Source organism: Octopus bimaculoides, chromosome 3 (genome assembly GCF_001194135.2).
Source record: "Octopus bimaculoides isolate UCB-OBI-ISO-001 chromosome 3, ASM119413v2, whole genome shotgun sequence".
NCBI lineage: Eukaryota > Metazoa > Mollusca > Cephalopoda > Octopoda > Octopodidae > Octopus > Octopus bimaculoides.
The window spans coordinates 161,706,241-161,730,656 of NC_068983.1; the positions used below are offsets into that span (position 1 = coordinate 161,706,241).

At 38.5% G+C, this 24,416-nt stretch overlaps 2 protein-coding genes across 2 annotated transcripts in view; one reads left to right on the plus strand and one right to left on the minus strand.

Annotated features, from left to right (window-relative positions):
- LOC106867188 (sorting nexin-17) overlaps positions 1-11,679 on the minus strand; it is a 53,164-nt gene extending 41,485 nt beyond the window's left edge. The window contains exons 1-2 of the mRNA XM_052966816.1: positions 11,432-11,679; positions 284-358 (exon numbers count right to left, since the gene is read on the minus strand). Of these exons, the coding sequence (XP_052822776.1) occupies positions 284-358; positions 11,432-11,497 (141 nt within the window). The 5' untranslated portion in view covers positions 11,498-11,679. The remainder of the gene's footprint in view (positions 1-283; positions 359-11,431) is intronic.
- A 10,139-nt stretch (positions 11,680-21,818) lies between these two features.
- The window catches only part of LOC106867201 (cullin-associated NEDD8-dissociated protein 1), a 71,616-nt gene continuing 69,018 nt past the window's right edge, over positions 21,819-24,416 (plus strand). Inside the window, exon 1 of the mRNA XM_014912008.2 lies at positions 21,819-22,100. Coding sequence (XP_014767494.1) covers positions 22,059-22,100 — 42 coding nt within the window. The 5' untranslated portion in view covers positions 21,819-22,058. The remainder of the gene's footprint in view (positions 22,101-24,416) is intronic.

Genomic DNA, 24,416 nt, shown 5'->3' on the forward strand with positions numbered 1-24,416 from the left:
TGGCACGTAAAAAACACCATTTTGAGTGTGGCCATTGCCAGTACCGCCTGACTGGCCCTAGTGCTGGTGGCACGTAAAAGCACCCACTACACTCTCAGAGTGGTTGGCGTTAGGAAGGGCATCCAGCTGTAGAAACTCTGCTAGATTAGATTGGAGCCTGGTGCAGCCATCTGGTTCGCCAGTCCTCAGTCAAATCGTCCAACCCATGCTAGCATGGAAAGCGGACGTTAAACAACAATGATGATGATGATAAACTAAAAAGAGGAACATTTGAAGAACTTACCTGTTCATGCAAATGGTGTAACTGCCGGTACCGTACTGTACAGTGGAAAGCACCATTGATGTGGATGTTAAAGGCCTGAAAAGGGGAGAAAATTGGAGGTTATTGTCTAAACTGTACAAGGCAGTGAGCTGGCAGCACCGTTACCATGCCAAGCAAAATGCTTAGCTGCATTTTGTCTGTCTTTACGCTCTGAGTTCAAATTCCGCTGAGGTTGACTTAACCTTTTGTCCATTCAGGGCAAATGCTGGCCAAAATTTGAAACTATTAATTAACCGTATAGTAACATTCAATCAAGTCAGAAAATTGTTTGTAAATATATGGGGTTTTTTTTTTTGTGATGTGGTTTATTGATCACAACATATCACCAATTTTTACAATTTCATGTATTTAGTAATACTTCAGAAGATCCAAATGTGAAGAGTAAACAAGTTATTACTCCATCTTATTCTACTTCCATTCCAATAATAATAATAATAATGGCTTCAAATTTTGGTACAAGGCCAACAATTTCAGGAGAGGGGACAAGTTGATTACATCAACCCTGGTGTTCAACTGGCACTTATTTTATAAGCCCCCAAAAGGATGAAAGGCAAAGTTGACCTCAGTGGAAATTGAAATCAGAATGTAAAAACAGATGAAATGCTGCTTAGCATTTTGCCCAGATTGCTAATGATTTAGCGAGCTCACTGCTTTGAACGATATTAATATTAATAATGGAACTGATGATGGTGAGAGTTCATGAAACAAATTTAACACTGTGTCTGCCAAAAATATCCACTCCTATTTATAAGTTTACCGCTTGAAGACAGAAATAAATAAACACACAATCTATGATGGTAATCTTAATATATAAATCTCTCATTTCCTCTCTCTTATTAAGTGTTTTGAAGTTTTAGACTAATTGAAAACTTGATGTTTGTGTAAACAGAAATCATTTGGAGACGATGAGAAATTGGATAAAATATATTTTAAAGCTGAGGTTTTCTTTTAATATTTTTTATTTGAGTTTAAATTTCATTTACAAGTTTTGAAATATTTTGGTTTCACAAAACAGTTCATTTTTATGAATTCAAGATACAGAAACTGATTTTAAAAAAGAAAAGAAACTATTTTCATTTTTGCACTGCAAGACACATATTTAATCAGCTCATATTTAATTAGCTACACCAGCAGCCGTTCTGAGTGTAATTAGCTGAAGAAATAAACTGCTCTCCAATGGAATTTAAAATGTAGAGCAAGTCAGATTACTTCTTCAAGTGACAACTAATCTTGTTTTAAGTATCATTAGCAATTGATAACAGTGCTAGGCTCTAGAGAAATAAAAATGTTTGCGATAACATATAATGACACCTATTAGTTTATAAAACACAAGCCTGTTATGTACACAACTCTCTCTCTCTCACACTAATTTACAAACAAGAGACAATGAGAGACAGTAAAAACCACAATACAATATTTATTAACTGATAAAAACCAGTTAACTCTTTGGTTTATACAGAACATGCCACATTACCTGATTATTTTGGTGAATTTCCTGAAATTGATGTTCTGAGAATAAATATTAGTAACATCATTATTACTGACTAGAAATCTTTGAAACATGGAGAAAAACAAAAAATAAACAATTGGGTTTATTAAACGAGTTTTCTAAAACATATTTTTTCTTATTCTTGGGCAAAATTTTCAAATTTCTGAAGTGGGTCCCACCACCACCACCAATTTTTAAGGAAATCAATAAAAAGAAAAACATTTTGAATTTGTATTTTCTGGTAAATCTGGTACTCCCTGTCTGCTGATCCAATCAACAGAATAGCTGACTTGTGAAATTAATATGCAAGTGGCTGAGCACTCCACAGACATGCACACCTTTAATGTAATTCTCAGGAAAATTCAGTGTGACACAGAACATGACAATGCTGGCCCTTCAAAATACAGGTACCACTCATTCTTCCCAGCTGGGCAGACTGGGGCAACATGAAATAAAGTATCTTGCTCAAAGACACAAAGCACTACCAGGGATTGAACCTTTGATTTTAAAATCAGAAGCTAAATACACTAACCACTAAGCCATGTATCTTAATTTTTTTTTTCTTTTTGCTGGTAAATTGGGTAAATATTATGGAAACAAAGACTGCATTGTTGACATTCTTACAACAGCAATGGACGTCGGGGTAGTGGGTAGTAATTCTTACCCAGCTTGTAAATACAGGCAAAGAAATTAGACAAAGATAGATAGTTTTTCGAAACTTGGCCTGAATTCAAGCAGGCAGGTTATTCCTAGATGCCCAAAATCTAAATCTGCAATATTTCTCAAGACAAACTAAACATCTATTGCTTACAATGTTCAATTCATTTTACATCAGACTGGAGTACACGTCCCCTATCCTCCAAATGGCCTTTCACCTTGATATTCAGATTTTTTGGTTATGGAGTCAACCAGCTGAATGTTCCAATGAATTCAGGGCACAATTTCTCATCAGAGCTGTGACAAGCCATCATCATCACCATCATTTAACGTCCATTGTCCATGCTGGCATGGGTTGGACGGCTTGACCAGGGCTGGCATGCTGGAAGGATGCACCAGACTCCAGTCTGATTTGGTATGGATTTCTACAGTTGGATGCCCTTCCTAATGCCAACCACTCCTAGAGTGTAATGGGTGCTTTTACATGCCACCAGCATGGATGCCATTTGCATGACACCAGTGTCTGCCATGACTGCGATTTTGCTCAGCTTGATGGGTCTTCTTTTCAAGCACAACATAATGCCAAAGGTCTGGGTCATCGCCTCTGTGAGGCCCAATGCTTGAAAGGAAGTCAGCCACTTTGCTTCCATGAGGCCCAACACTCGAAAGGTGCTCTTCTTATCAACCTGATACAGTGGTGGTGTTTTGCCACAAGAGACAAACCTGGCCCACACAAACATCTTTACAGTCAGTTTTCTTAACTATAAATGGCTACATTAACAATGTTGAAGATTAGAAAGCTGATTGTTCAAATCAATGCCACCGACATACCCTGTAGAACAGGGTATTTCAACCCATTTATGTTCACAGGAATCACGGCTCTGTTTCTGTGATATCTGTGGTTGTTACAAAATAAGATTGGTTTTTGCCACACCAGACAAGAACAGTGTAATACAATGACAAAACATTCTATCTGATTCTCCTCATGAATAAGTCATCATCATCATCGTTTAACGTCCACTTTCCATGCTAGCATGGGTTAACCCCTCCAATTTGTAGCAACAGTTCCTTTGAAATGTATGCCATACTACAGCAACTACTCAGCCAATAAAATAAAATCAATCAGTTTAATTGTGCATAATTCAGTATAACAACCAGGCAGTTGATCAAGCTCTCAACTATATTTTCATCTACCTGTGCTCCTGTGTAGATCTCATTGTAAACAATGGACCAATTCTGTCCTTCACATTGTAGAAAAGATACCAAACCCTACTTGGTGGTACAATTGTATATTTCTGAGATGAGGAAATTTATGTATCAAGTTACATTAATTGGAGCGAAAGCAATAATTAAAACAAGGACACAACTCTGACTCATGTAAAATAATACAAATTCCTCATCTAAGAAATCATTATCATCATCATCGTCATTTAACGTCGGCTTTCCATACGGGCAAGGGTTAGATGGTTTGACTGAGGACTGGTAAGCCAGAAGGCTGCACCAGGCTCCAATCTGATCTGGCAAGGTTTCTACAGCTGGATGCCCTTCTGAATGCCAACCACTCCTAGAGTGCAGTGGGTACTTTTTACATGCCACTGGCACAAGGGTCAGTCAGGCAGTACTGGCAACGGCCACGCCTGAATGGTGCCTTTTACATGCCACCAGCATGGGACCAGTCAGCCGGTACTAGCAACGACCACACTCAAATGGTGCTTCTTACATGTCACTGGCACGGGACCAGTCAGCCAGCACGGGCATCAACCATGCTCAAACAGTGTTTTTTATGTGTCACTGGCACAGGAGCCGGTGAGGCAGCACTGGCAAATCAAGCGGCACTGGCATTGTATTATGCAATTGGTACGGAGCCAACATAAGACATTAATGGGGGCTTATAAGCCTTAAAAATTCATGCTGACACTGCCTCCAGGGATAGTGAAGTGGATAAAGGCATTGGTTAATGCAGTGCAGTCATGTAGTTCAATCCTAGATAAGGGGTACTCAGGTGAATCACAAGACAGCTGAAGAAGGCTGGAGAGTCCACCGCCAAAACGTAATGGAAGCAACAATCAAGATGAGGACACCAGTGTGACTAATGTAACCGACTTGCCAGACTCCTCTCTTGTACTTTGTATATTGCCATATGGACACAGCTCTTTCTGTGGGATGCATACCCTGGTCCAACAAAAGATGTTGAAATAGTAGAAACTAAATTTGGACTCTACTTGTAGATCTTGTTCTTAAAAACAGTCAAATCCAGATTTGTTTAACCTTTCTCAAAACCCAACCAAAACCAAAGTGGGTATGTGATCTTGTGATTACATAGAAAAAAAACCCATTTTCATATAGGTTCTTGAATAAAAAAAAAACAGGCTTTTGGTTCATCTTTGAGAACTTGCTTTCATGGTTGTTAGGTTTGTTTGCCTTTGCTGCAGTAGCCTGATGTCTGGCTTTTGTAACAAACAAGTTGAAAAGTTCTTCTGTCTAAAAGATTCCAAAGAATTCTTTTGATTTAAGGTACTCATTGAAATTTGGAGAAGATCCTCCTACTTGGGACAACATCTTGGACAAATATATGCGGACAAAAAAAAGCAGCATCAGAGTACCATTCTTGTGACAAGCCTGTCTTCTACCAGGACAATTATACCCTCTTATTTATGCTTGGTCTGCATCACTACTACTCCTCCGGTGATGGATATAATGAGAAAAGTGGAGTTGGAGGATATTACAGAGGTAGCAATAAGGGGAAGTCCGATCAAATGAGGATGAGGATATATATACGGCAGTGAAACACAGGTGCAGGGTATGGGGATGTAGTTAAGGAGAGCACAATCAAATAGTCCCACACAAGACAGCACCTTAGTCAAGTGTGAATAACCATAGCCTGGGATAAATTGGATAGATGGAAATTGTATGGAAGCCTGTCAGACTGTACCTGTTTTTAGGTAGTCGACTTAATCTGGTCCTTGACTACCTTAAGCAAAGTCTAATTTGTGGTAAACATTCAGGCTACATCACATCATCATTGTTTAAACATCCATTTCCATGCTGGCATGGGTTGGATGGTTTGACTGAGGACTGGCAAGCCAGGAGGCTGCACCAGGCTCCAAACTGATCTGGCAAAGTTTCTACAGTTGGATGCCCTTCCAAACACCAACCACTCCAAGAGTGTAGTGGGTGCTTTTTACGTGCCACCAGCACAGGAACCAGTCAGGCAGCACTGGCGTCGGCCACGTTCAGATGGTGCTTTTTACGTGCCACTGGCACAGGAGCCAGTCAGGGGGCACTGGCATTGACCATGTTTGGATGGTGCTTTTTATGTGTCACGGCACAGGAAGCCAATCAGGCGACACTGGCATCGACCCACGCTTGAATGGTGCTTATTATGTGCCACCAGCACAAAAGCCAGTCAGGTGGCACTGGCATCGGCCACAACTACAATTTCCATTTTAATTTCGATTTCACTTGACTCAATAGGTCTTCTCAAGCACAGCATATTGCCTGACAATTCAAGGCTACTTTTAAATGGGCTGGTTATGTGACACTGGTATTGGCCCCAGCTGCAATCTCACTTAACTTGTCGGGTCATTGGCCACAATTTCGATTACACTTGGCTCAACAGGTGGTCTTCTCAAGCATAGCATATCGCCTGCATTAATGTGCTGCTTCTGACCACAGCAAGCCATAATATATGCTTTCTTCTTCTTCTTCCTCCCATTCTACCAGCCCTTTCTCTTCCCATTAATCTCTTATTTTAAAGAGAAAATTTAAAACCTCCAGAAACATGAGTAAATAGCTTATAAAAAGCACCATTTGAGCGTGGTTGTTGACAATGCAGCCTGACTGGCTCCCATGTCGGTGGCACGTAAAAAGCACCATCTGAACATGGCCGATGCCAGTACCACCTGATTGGCCCTCGAGCTGGTAGCACATAAAAAGCACCCACTACACTCTCGGAGTGGTTGGCATTAGGAAGGGTATCCAGCTGTAGAAACCTTGCCAGATCAGATTGGAGCCTGGTGCAGCCTTCTGGCTTGCCAGTCCTCAGTCAAACTGTCCAACCCATGCCAGCATAGAAAGCGGACGTTAAATGATGATGGTAAACCTGCTATTGTAAAACAAAATACAGTCAACAAAATCAGCCTCAAAACAACACTGCTTTTTATTATATTACTGCAGAATAACAACAAAAGTGACCTCAATGCAAGTGAAATACAAAACCTAAGAAAAGAAAAGTCAACAGACTTTGTTGAGAGGCAATCCTGGTTTTGTAACATTTTCTACATTAAAAGTATAAGACTATGATTTATAAAGAAGAGATAAGATGAGATGATAGTCATGCTTTCTCAAGAACATGAAGGGTGTAAAACAGCCTCATCCAGGAAACAAAACCAGGTTCAGACTAAGTTTGTACAAAAACAGCACTGTTTACCTTCAATATTAGCAAATGATTTGACCTTGTCTAGCAGGAGACTCTCGTATTACAACAGTCTATCAATCAACTTCCTGTTTAACATACTTTAACAAAACTTGTTTTTGATTTCTCACTTGTTATGACATAGGATTGCCTCCTCAATAAATTCTTTCTTTTGTTAACATACAACTATTAAAACTCATATCCTTGCTTGATAATGACCCCACTTTAAACTAAAAGCTATCCTTATTGATAGTCAAGGCTGATTTACATTTTTTCACCTCTGCTTCCAACTGCGCCAGACTACCGCTTGTCTTGAGTTTAAGATAGCCAAGAGACAATAGCCACCTACAGAACCAATAAGTTAAAAAATACAATTTTATACAAGCAAGGTTTGAACTTATAAACTTTAAGTCTCCTGACTGCTGAAGACATGCATAGGCTTGAAAGAAATGAAGCTAGCATGATCCGCTGGATGTGTAATGTCAATGTGCACACACGACAGAGTGTAAGCACGCAGAGAGAAATATTGGACATAAGAAGCATCAGACGTGGCATGCAAGAGAGACGTTTGCGCTGGTATGGTCATGTACTGCAGATGGACGAGGAGAGCTGTGTGAGGAGGTGCCACTCCCAAACAGTGGAAGGAATCCAGGGTAGAGGGAGACCCAGGAAGACATGGGATGAGGTGGTGAAGCACGACCTTCGAGCATTGGGCCTCACAGAGGCACTGACAGGGTACCAAGACCTCTAGAGGTATGCTGTGACTGAGAGGACCCAGCAAATAAAGTGAATTCACAGCTGTAACCTACACCAGTGTCGCATAACCAGCCCACTCAAAAGTACATCAACATCAAATCAAATGGAAATTGTAGTTGTGACCCCCGTGCCAGTAGCACATAAAAAGCACCATCCAAACATGGCCGATGCCAGTGCCGCTTTGACTGGCTTCCATGCCGGTGGCACATAAAAAGCACCATCCAATCATGGTCAATGCCAGATCCTCAGACCCATGTGCCAGTGGCACGTAAAAAGCACCCGCTACACTCTCAGAGTGGCTGGTGTTAAGAAGGGTATCCAGCTGTAGAAACACTGCCAGATCAGATTGGGGCCTGGTGCAGCCTCCTGACTTCCCAGACCCCAGTCAAACCGTCCAACCCTTGCCAGCATGGAAAACGGACGTTAAACAATGATGATGATGATGACTCTCTTAATTTGACATAAATTCAACCTACATCTTAATAATATTTAACTTGTTGGAACAAGTTTTATAAACTGGTTAGAGCTGAACCAGTAAAACAAAAGTTTGTCATCATGTAACAAGCCAAAACTGATTCAGTTTAGTTAACATATCCAATCCAACTTGGTTGATTAAACACTGAAAATTGAGTGATTAACCTTTGTAATTAACAATTATTAAACAGTGAATCTAATGAAACATAGTACTTGACTGTTATTAAATGAAGGTGTACCAGGAATGAATAATAGCATGTTATTTAATGCCAGACAAATGAAAGGCAAACATCAACCTCAATAGGACTTAATATAAAGTACGTAAAATACCACAAGACATTGTGTATGGTGCTCTACTGATTCTACTTGTTGAAAAGATGCAGCCCTCTTTAAAATGTCATCTATGAATAGGATGAAGAAAGGTCTCTCTCTCCAAGTGAAGGGAAGATTGTATGATGCATGTGTATGAACTGTGATGCTGCATGGCAATGAGATGTGGGCCCTAAATGTGTAGGGCATGTGAAGGCTGAAGAGGAATGAAGCTGGTATGCTTTGCTGGATGTGCAGTGTAAGTGTGCATGTGTGACAGTGCACTGGTGTATTGAGAGGGGAGTTGGGCATAAGAGGAATCATGTACAGTGTGCAAGAGAGGAGGCTGCACTGGTTTGGTCATGAGATGTGGGTGGATGGGGACACTTAAAGTGGAGGGAACTTGTGGAAGAGGGAGACCTAGGAAGACAGGGACAGAGTATTGAAGACTGATCTCAAAACACTTAGCTTTACAAAGGAGATAACAGAGGACTGAGATATGTGGTGCATTACTGTATTGAAGAAGACCTGCCCACCACAGCAGAATTGAGATCCTAAAACCAAGGTGCCACATAAAAAGCACCCAGTACACTCTGTAAAGTGGTTGGTGTTAAGAAGGGCATCCAGCTGTAGAAAACATGCCAAAACAGACTATGGAACCTGGTGTGGCCCCTGGCCTTGCCAGTTCCTGTCAAGCCATCCGACCCATGCCAGCATGGAAAACAGACGTCAAATGGTGGTGGTGGTGGTGCAAGGCTGTGGCCTTTAACTTGGCACCTACAATCACTTTTATGTTTACATATATAAATCACAACCTAATGCAAATTATAAACATTAAGATATTAACAGGTTTCCTTTCTGAGATATTTTAAAAGATTGTTAAACTTTTTGAACAGAAGTGAATATTATTTAATAGTATTTTTTATTTTTATGATAAAGCATAAAATTAATGAAGAAATTATCTAAGTTTAGAAAAAAAATTACAGTTTAGACCAATGTTTCCAAATCAGAATATCACAATATCTAGAGGCGTCACTAAAATTCTTAGATTTACATCACGAGTAAAATTATGAAGTTCAGCGTGTTTAAGAATGTTTAAAAGTTGAAGAAGAAGTGGGTGTGTCATAGATGTTGGTGTCGTTTTGTGTCTTGAAACAATGACCAAGAAGTTGGTTTATAAATACACTGGGAAGGAATGACTTTTCTTGTAATTAGGTGATACTTTTGTCAAACCTTGGAATTTAAACCAAATTATGACAAAGCAGCTAAGTATATTTAATAGATGAATGAATAAGGAAATTATAATTTAAAAAAAAACCACGACGACTATAAAACATATCGAGAGGAGAATGAGTAAATTGTCGATATTCTATTTTGATTTTAAATTTAAGAAATACAATTATTATTGAAGTTCTGCATAGATTACATCAATTTTATTTAATGAAATCGAATAATGCAGTATCAATTAAAAACTGAAAAAGAATCTAGGATTTTAGTCATGAAAAATGTATATAAAATAACAAATTCAGCTTCAACATTGGTCTTTAAAATACCTTCAGTTGCCAACTAAGATTTTTTTCCTCAAGAAATTATGTCATAGACTAAGAAATAAACCTTTTGGAATTAAGTGTCTGCCAACTGAAGAGGCTAATTAAATAATGTCACTAATAACGAGCCAAATAAATAGGACTTCGCCAAAAAGATACCAGTACAGCACCTCTTTTGCATTCCATACAATCGTCCGTTGCCCAAAGACAATCGATAATCTTCTGGAATTCAAATGATTTATATGAAATAAGAGTTGATCAGTCAGTCGAAGACAATACACTAATAAACTGATTAGATTAATTATCGAAAGGTGTAATTGCAAATGAGTGAGATAAAAAATGTTTCAACACACACACACACATGTATGTGCGTATGTGTGTGTGTGTGTGTATAAGAATATAGAAGCAATGACGAATACTTTTTTAATAGGCACAAAATTAATTTTATATATGCGATCTGTTTTATCAACAGATCTCTGTAATGACCAGAAACGATGTCGAAGTTGATATTAGAAACTGAAGGCCAACAAATGGATCGCAATTGCTGTTTGTGGGTAAAGGCCACCAAAATAATAAATGATGTGTCATATATCTACAGGAAAGGAAATAATATAGGAGGGTCATGACTTTACTTTAGACCCGGTGAGAACTGAAACCCCAGGCCGCAATTTCGACAGACCGGCAAACTGGTTTAAGTCTTCGATACACTTTTTAGGTTTGCAAAGGATTGGAAATGAAATAATGTAATATTTATGATGGTTAAGGTCAAAGTTAGAGTCGAACCCCGGGAAGTTGGCTTCGTTCACCTCGGCAGACTTTATTTGTAAGAAATAAGGACGAAAAAAACAGAAGAAAGGGTAAATTCTTTAGAGAAACCATATATTTTGAAATAAAATAAATAATACCGACACGGAATAAGATGAAAGAGGGAAAACTTGAAAAGGCAATTAGTAAATGAATGAATATATTAAATGATTGTACAACTGAAAGAAAAGCAGAAATGCTGACAATACTTTCGACGATTGATGGGGGTTGAAAAAGTTGGAAGAAATGGTCAAAGGATAAGAAAAAAAGTTATTAATATAAGGAAGAGTTAGTTAATCAATATTATATAGCTATATAAAAAGATAGTTTTAAATATTTCACATAACAACAACAATGTTTATCAATCGAAATATGTCATTAGCCATAAATTCTCGATATTAAATTTCACTGAAGGAGATTTAAAATAAGATCTAACTTATTTCTCTAACATGTTGTTGTCATAAAAGACATTTCTTGGAGATCTTTTCTTTATTTAATGTTTTTTAGAAAGATTTTCTGAAACTTTATGTTGACTGGTTCTGTTAACAATAGAATTTGTAGTTAGAAATTTATCTATTGAGCATATTTCTAAATGAAAAGCCGTAATAAACAGCTGTGGAAGATTGTCAACGCCCTGTTAAATGGTTTTGGTTACTTACTGTGTAGGTCCCTGTTCCATCTTTGTCTTGGAATTCTTTTGTGTCAGGGATAGACAGATGCATCATGGAAAGACAACAGAAAGCAAACGAGATTTCGGAGCGAAAAGCAATGTAAAATTAAACGTAATATGTTGGAAAGTTCTGTGAAAGTAAGCCGTAAATAATCAAGTTTGTTTCAATAATTGACGTCGCGGCCATCAGCTGCCGTTCGGCTTGTCGCCATTAGCAGTTATGTCCCCTTGACGTCAGCGCCCCCTACTGGCACTGCGACTCACAACAACTTTTATCTTGAAATTTGTTGTCATCATACTCACTCACTTATGATGGCTTAAGTTACACTTTACATACTGCGATATATCAATGCAAAATAAAAACGTCTAACTTATAAATGTAGAAATGTCTGGCAAACATCATCATCATCATTTAACGTCCATTTTCCAGGCTGGCATGGGTTGGACGGTTTGACAGGAGCTGTCCAGACTCCAATTGTCCGTTTTGGCATGGTTTCTATGGTTGGATACCCTTCCTAACACCAACTACTTTACAGAGTGTGTTAGGTGCTTTTTATATGCCACTAGCACAGGTATGTTTTCACAGTACCGGAATGAATGCATTTTATGTAGCACCAGCATGGGTGCTTTTTAAGTGGCACTGGCACCGGAAAAGACAAACCTGTATGTATAGATGACTGTGATTTTACTCAGCTTGACGTGTCTTCTCAAGTACATCAAATTGCCACATCTCCCGGTCCCTTGCCATTTCCTCAGTGAGGCCCAACATCTGAAGATCCTTTCTCACCACTTTGTCCCACGTCTTCTTGGGTCTACCCTTTCTTCACGTTCCCTCCACAGTTACAGATCAGCACTCTTTAAGCAGCTGTCCTCATCCATATGCATCACGTGACCAAACAAGCACAGTCTTCTCTATTGCACACAACACCTGATGCCTCTTATACCCAGTTTTCCTCTTAAAATCATTTACACTCTGTCGTGCATACACACTGACATTACCCATCCAGTGGAGCTTGCTAGCTTCATTTCTTTCAAACCTTCGTAAGTCCTCTGTAGCCAAAGCTCATGCTTCACTGCCATGTAACATAGCTGCATGTACACAATCATACAATCTGCTTTTCAGTCTGAGGGAGAGGCCCTTTGTTAATAACAAAAGTAGAAGCTCTCTGAACTTTACCTAGCCTGTTCTTATTCTAGTAACTACACGTTCAGAACTTCCTTTTCCACTTCTAACGTGGTCACCTAGGTAACAGAAACTATAAAGACAAAAATAATTTTAAAATGGAGAAGACAAATTCAGAAAAATGAATATTCAAACACTTTTCCTGGACCATAGCAGACAATATTTTCATTTTACTGCAAAGCATTTTTATCTATCACGCTTTTGGCTACTAGAATGGCTGGTATATCTGCTAACAAAAATCTTAGATAAAGCAATTGAAGATAAGGAAAGCTCTTGAACCATCAGGAATTATTACTGAGATGCTTGAAATATCTGGCAGTATGACCAAATCACCCACAGAGTCACTCAGGTTGGATAGGAAGGTGTCATATCCAATGACTGGCACAAAAATATCATAGTCAACTGTTACAAGGGTAAAGGGGACACTTGAGGGAGAGATAAGAGAGATAAAGTCATGAAAGTAACAGAAGTTCTAGTTTTGATTATTTAGGGAAAGACTTTGACTAGATGAAAACAATTCAGTTTTGTGTCAAGAAGAAGTACTACTGATGCTATCTTTCTAAAAAAACAGTTGCAAGAAAATATTTAGCCACTGTACTTTGTCAACCTGAAGAAAGCCTTTGAAAGGGTCCTACACTCTCTTATATAAACTACATACAAAGGTTTTGTTAGTCAGTTGAAAGCTTGCAATGAGTACAGCAACGAATTTAGTGGCAAGTAGCTCATCAGGGTTCAATTCTCAGTCTTTTCCTAATCATCATAGTCCTCCAGGCCATAACAGAGGAGATTAAGACCAGGTGCTAGTGGGACCTACTATATGTTAATGACCTCATTTTTATCACTGAATCTGTAGAAGAATTATAAATGCTACATAATAGTGAAGCATGGTCTTTGACTGCAAAGACTAGAATGAAATGCTTTGCTGGATGTGCAATGTCAATGTATATGAATGACAAAATGGTAAGAGAAAAACTGGACATAGGAGAAATCAGATGTAGGGATCAAGAGAGAAGACTATGGTGGTATAGATATGCAATGTGTAGGGATGAAGGACAACTGTAAAAAAAAATTCCATTCACTTATATGGGACGGAACCTGTGGAAGTAAAAGAACCATGAAAACAATCCTGAGATCATGAAATAGTGAAGGTTGATCTCAGGAGTTTGTGTTTCATGAAGGAAATTGCTAAAGACCAAGGTGACTGGCAATATATGGTTCTTGAGAAAACCCATTCTTTACAGTAAAACTGAGGTTCTGGAAGTATAATGTGGCTCTGCCACACAATTTGTCCCAGTTATGCCTTCTCCACCATCCTCTCATTGCCCTATTACTGATTTCTCCATCACTCTTCTAATTCCTGCAATGTTCTGCTGCTGTACCTAAATGAGACCAGAACTACATATCCCATCATCCTTTGCAGAACTACCAGTCATCTCAATCTGAACCCAAAACCATTCTCTTTCACATCCATCCTTCATTCTTAACATCTTCCTTTCCCACGACATTTCTGTTATCTTCCCATCTCACTGGAACCACTTCCTGTTGACTGGTCCCAATGTTTTTATGACCACTTTCACCCTTATCATCATACATTTCCCATTCTCCTCACACACTCTCACAACACACCCATCCACTTATCATTTCTCTTTCCCTCATCCTTCCTCAGTCTGCCATATTACTATTTCACTGCTCTTTGCCCTTTCTCTACAGCCAGTCATCACCTCTTTTACCCTAATTTTCCCCCAATTCATATTACTCACTTCTCCATCTTTTTTCACCATTCACTACATTCACCACATCCCTTCCTCCACCTCTTATCATCCTTCACTCTCCTCACTCTCTTCACACACACCCTCTCACTCTCCTCATACACTCCTGCAACTTCTTCCTGCTCACTCTGACACCTTATTATCACCATCTTCATCTCTCTGGCTTCATTCTAATTCCTCCCACCCACTCTTCTAAGTTGTAAGTTGCCATGTCATTCCTTAACAGCAAGAAACCTGTTTTGGCCCCTTTTTCCATGCTTTAGATTCTCGTCCCCTAACCTAAAATTACCTTCCTCTCTACTGTAGCCCCATTCACTTGAACAGGGATCTTAGTCTTGCAGACGACATGGCCACCTCAATAATGCTGGTGCTATGAAAAAAAGCACCCAGTACCTTCTGAATATCCTTCCTAATGCCAACCACTAAGTGGCATTAGGAAAGACATCCAGTTGTAGAAACCATGCTGAAGCAGACACTGGAACATGATGCAGTCCTCCAACTCATTAAATCTTGTCAGACCATCCAACCCATGCCAGCACAGAAGAGACGTTAAATGCTGATGATGATGAAGATGACATCATTTAGGTTGTCTGGAAAATACTGTCTGATTTTTTAAAAACATTTTTTCAAATTCGATTCAAGATGTTTTTTGTGTTTTAGACTAAAATTTTACATGCTTAATAATTAATATGCACTCTTTCATAAATTTTTATTGATTTCTTTCAGAATATAATTTTGAAGCATAGAATTCCTTAATTTCAAACATGAAAAAAGAAATAATGCATTTACTTTTAATGCATGAATTCAAGCTTGGGTATAATGCTTCCCAAACAGCTACCGATATCAACAGAGTATGGTGGGGGTGTTATCACATCCTCAACATTCTCCTGATTTTTCACCATAATCTTTTACCATATTCTCCTGATCTTTCACCCACCAACTTCCACTTTTTCAAGCATCACAACATTTTTTTAAAGCAAAAAGCCTTCCATTCCAAAACCAAGGTCAAAACTGAATTCAAGGATTTCTTGGCATCAAAACCTTTGGATTTTTATCAAAGAGGCATAAATGACCTTGTTAATTGATGGGAGAAATGTATAGCTTTTCAGGGATCATATTTTGAATAATTAAACCTTTGTATAAGTTCAGTTTTCCAAGAATATAGGCCTATTTTCAAAATGGGCCATTATTTTCTGAACAACCTAATAATTCCATATCTAGGAAGAACAGAAGAGTAAGGATGGTGAATTCTGCAAGCATTGGTATGGAGGATATGTGGATGTTTAATTCAGAGGTCAGAGGTCATTGTAATTGAATAGAAGCAGCAGAGAAAGGAAAGCAATGTCTCTTTGAGAATTAATTGAATGGTTTTCATTTAAATGCTATTACTGGTGTTTGCATTGTAACAGCACCAGGATATACATGGGAGCCATATTCTAATCTGGGTCTAACTTGAGTTCAATGGAGTGTCAACAGCTAACCTGAGCTGAAGTATCACTTAACTATAAAGAAGAATCTTTGTCTTTATTATACATAATTGATGAAAATAGCCCTTTCAGTTCTTACCTTGTGTTCAATCTGAAAATGGACATGCAAGAAGCAAAATGATCAAACTACAGACTTGGACAAAAAGAAAAGGTTGACCAGGCTGCCAATCTATTGACAAACGAGCTAATCAACAGATTTTCAGTTGTTGAGGAGATGACATCACTGACAACTGTCGACGACCTTAATCTTACTCGTTCTGTCATCCCTCGTTTGCTGGAAAAGCTTCTGACTGCTGTTCTCTCTGGAGACAAAGAACCATTGAGGAGTACCAGTCACCTAGGAAACTCTATCAGACAGGACATGTCATGCCGTCACCAATGGAAAGGATAAGTTGCCTGAGGTGATTGGACGATAGTTGACGGCAAGTGATGACAGACTGGGATAAGAGCTGTTTCGGTATATAACCTGAGTATTAAGAATTTCTCCAAAGGTTGGTTAGAGGGACTGCAAATTGGTGTTTACATTCTTTCAGGAGACTAACAGGGAATCTATCAGGGCCTACAGCAGAATAGTATCTGAATAGTGTATATATATACATTCATGTATGTATGTATGTATGTATGTACATACACACACATTATAATCAAGCATTCCATTGGCTAAACCAGTGGTTTTCAACTGGGGTCCATATACCTCTTAGGGGTTCACATTTTGTTGCTAAAATTTATGTGCAATAAACTACTTCTACAATACACAAAATATTTAAACAATTTTTAATGCAATTCTTAATGATATTTAATTACAAGAATATTATAGGGTTTTTTAAACATCGAATGGCTATGGGATACCCCACTTCAAGTAAAATAAGAATCAAATGGGTCCATAGGTAAAAAAAAGAAATGGTTGAGTACCACTGGGCTAAACAATGCTTTACATAATTTTAGAGCTAAACGTCTTGAATCAACAAAACCAATAATGGAGTCGGAGCAAGGGAAATAACTCCCAGATTACAATCAAAAGTAGAAAGTGCTCCATAAATCTATAAATGTAGGCTATAGAAGGGTGTGAGGTGAGGTGAGAATTTATATATATATTGATATAAAGCAAACCAGATGCGGTAAGGTGGTGAGTGGGGGATGAGCGAGTTAGAGGCTGGGAGGATGTTTAAGGAACATTATTAAAATGGCTGTAACTAAATAGTTAATAATGCCTGTAACTAAATGGTTAATAATTGATTACTAGATGATGCAAGATAGCGAAGGAAATAAATGAAGGCAATAACAATGATATAGGGATACATGATAGGGACACATGATAGGGACACAGGATGCAGGGGATCTGTGTTACCTTTGCAGTTATGTTCCACTTTGATTGAGGGGTTCTCCTTAATATTTTTGTTACCATGGATATCTTTCTGGGTCTTGTGTAAATATTCCAATGCTGCTTTGTGAGACATTGTACATTCCTCCAAAACAATCTTTCTATCCCTTAGAACCTCCGTCATCCTGGTTCCTTTGCTAATACTGCTTTTAGCATTTACGATTTTGGCCAGGTTGAACGGAAGATTCACTCTAAGATTGTCTTGCTTCCTGAAAGAAAAGTTGTTGCAGTCTGCAAAGAGGCAACTGCAGATGTAATTTGTAGATTTTCATAAACTTTTACCAACAAGTGGTAAATGAGGAATATTTTCTTCAGTAACTTCAGAGGCATCAAGAGAAAATGGTCCACCTTTCTAAAACTGAAACAAATAAAAGAATAAAAGGATACTTAAAAACTGTATTGAGTAATTTTTCATAAGGACTTTCAAATATATATATATATATATATATATATATATATCATCATCATCATCATCATCATCATCATTTAACATCCTTCTTCCATGTTGGCATGGTTGGGATGGTTTGATAAGAGCCAGCCAAGCAGAATCCTGCACCAGACTTCTGTGACTGCTTTGGCAGGATTTTTACGGCTGGATGCCCTTCCTATCGCCAACCACTCAACAGAGCTTTATACGTGGCACGAGCACAGGCAAGGTCAGTTTTGGCAAGGTTTTTACAGCTGGATGCACTTCTGAACACCAACCACATTACACTGTGGACTAGGTGCTTTTAAGTGGCACCTGCAAGACAAAAACTTTTTGAGAGAAGCGGGGGCATTGGAGGAGGTGATCTTGTGTCAGATGATGAGACGGAGAGACAGAAACAAGTATCTTGCTGTAGAGGATGTACAAAGTTACCCGACCACAGAGAGAGAGAGAGAGAGAGAGAGAGAGAGAAAGAGAGAGAGAGATGGTGGCAAAGTCCTGGGCATACTCACAAGGGACGAGGATCAGAATATAAATGGGATGGTTGTGTAAAGGAAGAGAGATAAAATGGTGGCAAGTGCCAGGGCATATTCTTGAGGTTCAAACACCTTAATATAAGTGGCAGGATATTGCAAAGGAAGTGTAATTAAAGAGTGTGGAAGGGAGGGGAGTAAGTGGTAAAATCCTGGGTATATATAGAGTTGGGGGGGGGCTACTAAATAGCAATGATATGGAGGGACAGGGCCGTGAGGACAGGATTGGGGAGTGAGAGCAAGGCATAGTGTATGAAGGAGGAAATAAGAAAAAGGGAAGAAATGTAGAGATGTAGATTGGATTGTTGGGTGAGTGAAAAGTGTTCTTGTTACATGTGGGTGGAACACACAGGTTGGGAGCTAGCAGAGAGCAATGATACAGTGAGACAGGGCATGTGGGTGGGACACACAGGCTGGGGGATAGCAGAGAGCAATGATACAGTGACACAGGGCAAAGAGGACAGGATTGGGGAGTGGGAAGTAAGCATGGTGCATGGAGTAGAAATGTGAGGAAGAGAAGAGATGTAGAAATGTAGTTTGGTTTGTTGTGGTAGAGTGTGTGAGAAGCTTTCTTGTTAAGTGTGGGTGGGACACACAGCGCTTTTAGAACTCAGTTTCTCTGACATGGGTGGGTCTTCTCAAGAACTTCATATCACAAGACATTTCAGTTTATTGTCATTTCCTCCGTGAGGCCCAGCATCCTGAGATTAGCCCTTACCACCTCAACCCACATCTTCCTGGGTCTCCCTCTACCACAGGTACCATCCACTTTCAATGATCAGCACTTCTTTATGCAGCTGTCTTCATTCATATGCATCACATGTCCAAACCAACAGTCTTCTCTCTTGCATGCTACATTTGATTCCTCTTATGCCCATCTTTTCTCTTAATGCATTTGCACTTTGTCGTACATGCACACCGATGTTGCACATCAAAGGAGAATACTACCTTCATTTCTCTCTAGACTTCACACAAACACACACACATATATATTATCATCATCATCATTATTTAACGTCTGTTGTCCACGCTAGCATGAGTTGTACCATCTGACCAGGGTTGGCAAGCTAGAAGGTTGCATCAGACCCCAGTCTGTTTTGGTATGGTTTCTATGGCTGGATGCTTGTCCTAATGCCAGCCACTCTGAGACTGTAATGCGTGCTTTTACTATCCACTGGCACAGGTGCCAATTTGTGTGACACTGGTATCTGCCATGACTGTGGTTTTACTTGGTCTGATGGGTTTTCTTCTCAAGCATGGCATAATGCCAAATGGTTTTGGTCCTTGTCTCTGAGGTCCAACACTTGAAAGGTACTTTTACGTGCCACCTGCACGAGTGCCATTTGTGTGACACTAGTATCTGTCACGCCTGCGATTTTACTTGGTTTGATGGGTCTTCTCAAGCAGAACATAATGCCAAAGGTCTCAGTCATTGCCTCTGTGAGGCCCAACACTCGAAGGAGCTCAATCACTTTGCCTTCATGAGGCCCAATGCTCGAAAGATACTTTTTATGTGCCACCTGCATGGGTGCCAGTTACATCACACCAGCATCAGCCACAACTGTGATTTCACTTGTCTTGACAGGTCTTCTCAAGTACAGCATATCGCCAAAGGTCTCGGTTACTAGTCATTGCTTCTGTGAGGATCAAAGTTCAGAGATCATGCTTCACCACCTCATCCCATGTCCTCCTGGATCTACCTCTACCACAGGTTCCCTCCACACACACACATATATTTGTGTGGGTTATATGTTATGGTGCTAAATATGAGACACATTCAAAAAGTATCTGACTTCAATTTTTGTCACCAAAATTAATGCCACATGGGCAAAATCCCTCAGGTGGGAGATGACAGTATCCTTCTGACACATGCATAAAAAGTTTTGCACCAGTAGGCTACACCATTTTCCAACTGTTATACCTGGAGTACAGGTGTGTAGTGTACACTCACCAGGTTTTTGTTTTCATGCAAGATGACTGAATGCACCAAGCAGAGACCATAAACCCACGTCTCGACCCACGTCTCATCACCTCTCGCTCAACTGTGCCCAACACATAATAATCAAGAGGATTGCAGCCTGGGGGAGTTAGGTAGCCAGATGTTAGGAGTGATGGGGTCACAGAAATTGTCTAACAGCCACGACTAGGTTCTCTTGCTTGTGTGCCAGGTGCAGAGTTCTGTTACCAGACATAGGGTCTTGTAGCAGTCACCCACTTAACTTGGGCAGCACTACCTCCTCCAAGCACATGATGTAGGCCTCTGTGTTGAGTCTCAGGCCATGTGGGAAGATGAATGGAGGCATAACGTCGCCATCACTAGTGATCACTCCAAACGCCATGAGTTGACTGGATGTTTGATTTTTATAACTCTCGGTACATGTCGTCAGACTGACACCCAAACACTCTGAAATGTTTGTATTGGAGCTTCCGGCGCGAATGCCAAGCAGTACAGCATATTGTTTCCAAATTTCTGTCAGAGTGAATCACATCATGGTGCTGTTTTTCTCACAGACGGTGTCCAACTGACCCTACAATATTGAGTAGACGACAAAACCAAAAACAAACAATGCGCATGCGCAAAATTAAAAATATAAAATGACGACAATTTACCCATCGCACCGTGTGTTGGGGAATTGCGCTTCCCCTTTCTCTCTCTCTCCATATATATATATATATATATATAGGTATGTTGATACAAACAGGAAAACTAGAACTCAAAATATGAATATATGTATATTTTTATTAATATTTAGTAGAAGTAACCTCAGATACTCTTTTAGGACCCAAGAGACGTGCAGCATTACGGCATTAGCAAGCTATATATTGCGATTAAAAGATGAATGGATGCCATTCAAAGATTAACTGGAAGCTGCAAGAACAAACTGAGCCATAACTCAATGGAAGCAGATGGTGTCAAGTCGTCCAACCCATTCCAGCATGGACAACGGACGTTAAATGATGATGATGATATGTATATATATTCTATCCAGTCATTGAAAGATAATTAAGCAATGACATATTTCCAGCTATGTTAAATCACATTCTTAAATTCAAAAATGTATGTTTTCAAGTTATTTTATGTTTACACACGTTTTACAATTCACGTAATCGTTTTAGTTCCTCCTTAGTTTTGTAGCTGAATGTTTTGGCCTTTTTCATTATTGAATTGAGAAACTGGTTGTTTTTTTAACCTTTTAACCTAAAACTATATAATATACTGTTAGTTGATTATAGAAAGTCATATTTTGGTTTAAGACTTTGATTCTGAAAGTAATATTTAATTGATTGAAACTATGGCATAAAGTCATAAATTTTATTTTAAAATATTAAATGTTTTCCTAAATATTTACAACTTTTTTATTGCAGATATTTGAAGTTTTGATTTTTAACAAAGAAATCCCAAATATTGCAAAATAAAGATTTTTAACAAAGAAATCCCAAATATTGCTAAATAAAATTTAACCAAGGTTAGTGGCAAAAAAGAGTTTTGAGTTGTTGTAGCAGAAGTGTTTGGCAATGAGAGAGTTAAGATTGTTGTGAATGACAAGAGTTGGTTGGGGAAAACCTTTAAGAGGGCGTACACAAACAAGCGGAAGTCGGCGAATACGCATGCGCTCAACAGCATACCTGCATCCCAGTTGCAAGCGGGATTCTGAGCGAAATTCTTTTAATGCTTTGTTCCATCTAACATCTTTTGATGCTTCCTTAAAAACAATATCAACAGCAACAACAAAAAACACTCTTGTGACTAATTGAAAGCTTGTTTGCCAAAAGAAATCGAAAAAAGAACAAGAAACGTCTAAACAAAGCACCTACCTCCCTCCAAATCAGTGAAAATGACCGGCGTATCGTATCACATCGCCAATCTGCTGGAGAAGGTGAGCCACCCGGCGTTCTCCATCATATTAATAAGAATATATTATATTACTATTACTTGACACTCACACTAATATCTAATCTATATATCCAGATACTTGTGTTCATTTCACTTACTTTCAGCCTTTATATCTCCTATCGTGTCTCCACTCTTTTACGTCCATTGTGTTTTCTCTTTCCACAATCACTTTTGATTTTGTCAATTAGGTTTTTTCTCATTTAAGATTCCTGTTGCTGAGTTAAAAACCTTAAAATACAATGCACACGGTTTTTATTATGACCATTTATTGTGTTACTGTTTGTTAATCAAATCGGCAAACAGCGAATATCGATGGCAAATCTTCATGTGAAGTCAACCGATCGAAATATCGTTGTAGAAATATAAATATAAAACTACTATGTGGGTGAATTAATCGAAATTTAAAGGTAAAAAAACATCAAAACTAACGAAAGAAGCAATTTATTTCACCTTTACTTCGATATAAATTTTAAAAAGACAATAAGAAAATTAAGAACAGTGAAACGTTGTTGTTTTAGAAATAATTCTAATCTAAATTAACTTTTGTCAACATTTTCTCTTAATTATGAAGAATCTGTTATTTTCGTATAAATTTTACAACAAACTTTGTCCTGCCTGTTATAAAATATTTTATTTATCTATGAATATCAAATTTCCAAAATGAATTGTTTAAATTTCTATTTTTTTTTCAATAATGTGTCGATCACAAGATATTTGTCAACCCCCCCCCCCTCCTGTAATTACTATTTTTTTTCTACAGAAATTTATAGAATCTTATAAGCTATGTCGTCCGCGACTGTCTTGCAAATCATCATCATCATCAACATTATTATTATAATAATGATTATAGTAGTTGTTTCACGATTGTTATTTAATTTTGCAGTGGTATTAGAATATCGTTTTGGTTTTTTCTTCTGCAAAATAAGTAAAATTATAAATAAACTAATCGTGATTTTGACAGGTTCCCTAACCAACGCACACACATACATACCATACATTCATACACACATACACTTATCATACACATACATTATGTGTTTGTGTATTTATATATATATAATTATTGCAACAATTTAAAATATTCCCAAAGTCGTCGTATGAAGCGTTCTGGACGATCACAGCACATGGTTTCACCCTCTTTCTTTCTCACACACACATTACTTATTAACATTGAGCTATCGAGAAAGCCACTACGTGGTCTCTCACCTAGTTAGAGATTGCAGCTAAATATCCCTCAAATCAAACATGTCTAAAAGTAAAGGATAAATTCGACTGTGTAATACCTCATATACAAATAAGTCAGGATGGTCATAGCTGAAGTGGTTTTGATCAAAGGTTTGCTCGACCAGTTCTGACACGGGGCTACACGACAGCCAGTTAACATTACAATGAGATAATTATGCGGTTTTCCATAGCTACTTATTTCTGCTTTGTTTCTAGAAAGAGAATCAACAGAAACTGTCGTGGTATATGATTTATTTCATCTAATTGAACCTAATGGCTGAATGTCGAATTTGATTCTTAGTTCTTTAGAAGAATGTCATTACCTCAGTTTGAACTAGCAATCACTTTAACACCAACTGTATCATTTTTCGATTATGCACCTCCTACGAATAACCGAACTATCTCAAGGGTACTATATATATTCAAAGAATTCTGATAGCTTTGTAGGAATAGTGAATTATTATTATTGTAAGGCGGTGAATGGGAGAATCGTTCGTCTTGTAGTATTTAGTTACGTCCCTTTACGTTTTGGGTTCAAATCATACCAAGGCCAATTTGGCTTCTTATCTCTCCCCATATCATTCAAATAAACGGCAGGAGGAAATCAGTCGACGGCACCCCGCTGTGGCCTTGTGCCAATGTCATTTGATCGACAAAATCCCTTGTGGTATTTACTTGGACTTCGTTTTCAGTCCAAATTTCGCCGAGGCCGACTTTGCCTTTCATCCTTTCGGGGTCGATAAAATAGGAAAGTGTTTTGCGTAGAATGTGTGCAGTGCCCAGTAGTGCAATTTTCTGTATGTTATATATATTTGTAAGTCTTGGTCTTTTTGTTATGTATTTGTCTGAATATTTTTTTATTATACTTAAGGCACTTACTATGATAGGAATTGTTTCTATTTTTAGATTCCACATTCAAGTTATCTCTATTTCCAGGTCTTTGTATTTTGAAAGTTTCTCCATTTCTTTTAGAGAAACGTTGTCATCTGCTGGTATTGATACATCAATTAGAAAGCATTTTTTTTCTTCATGATCTCTGACAACTATATCTGGCCTATTGGCCTTAATTTTTCTA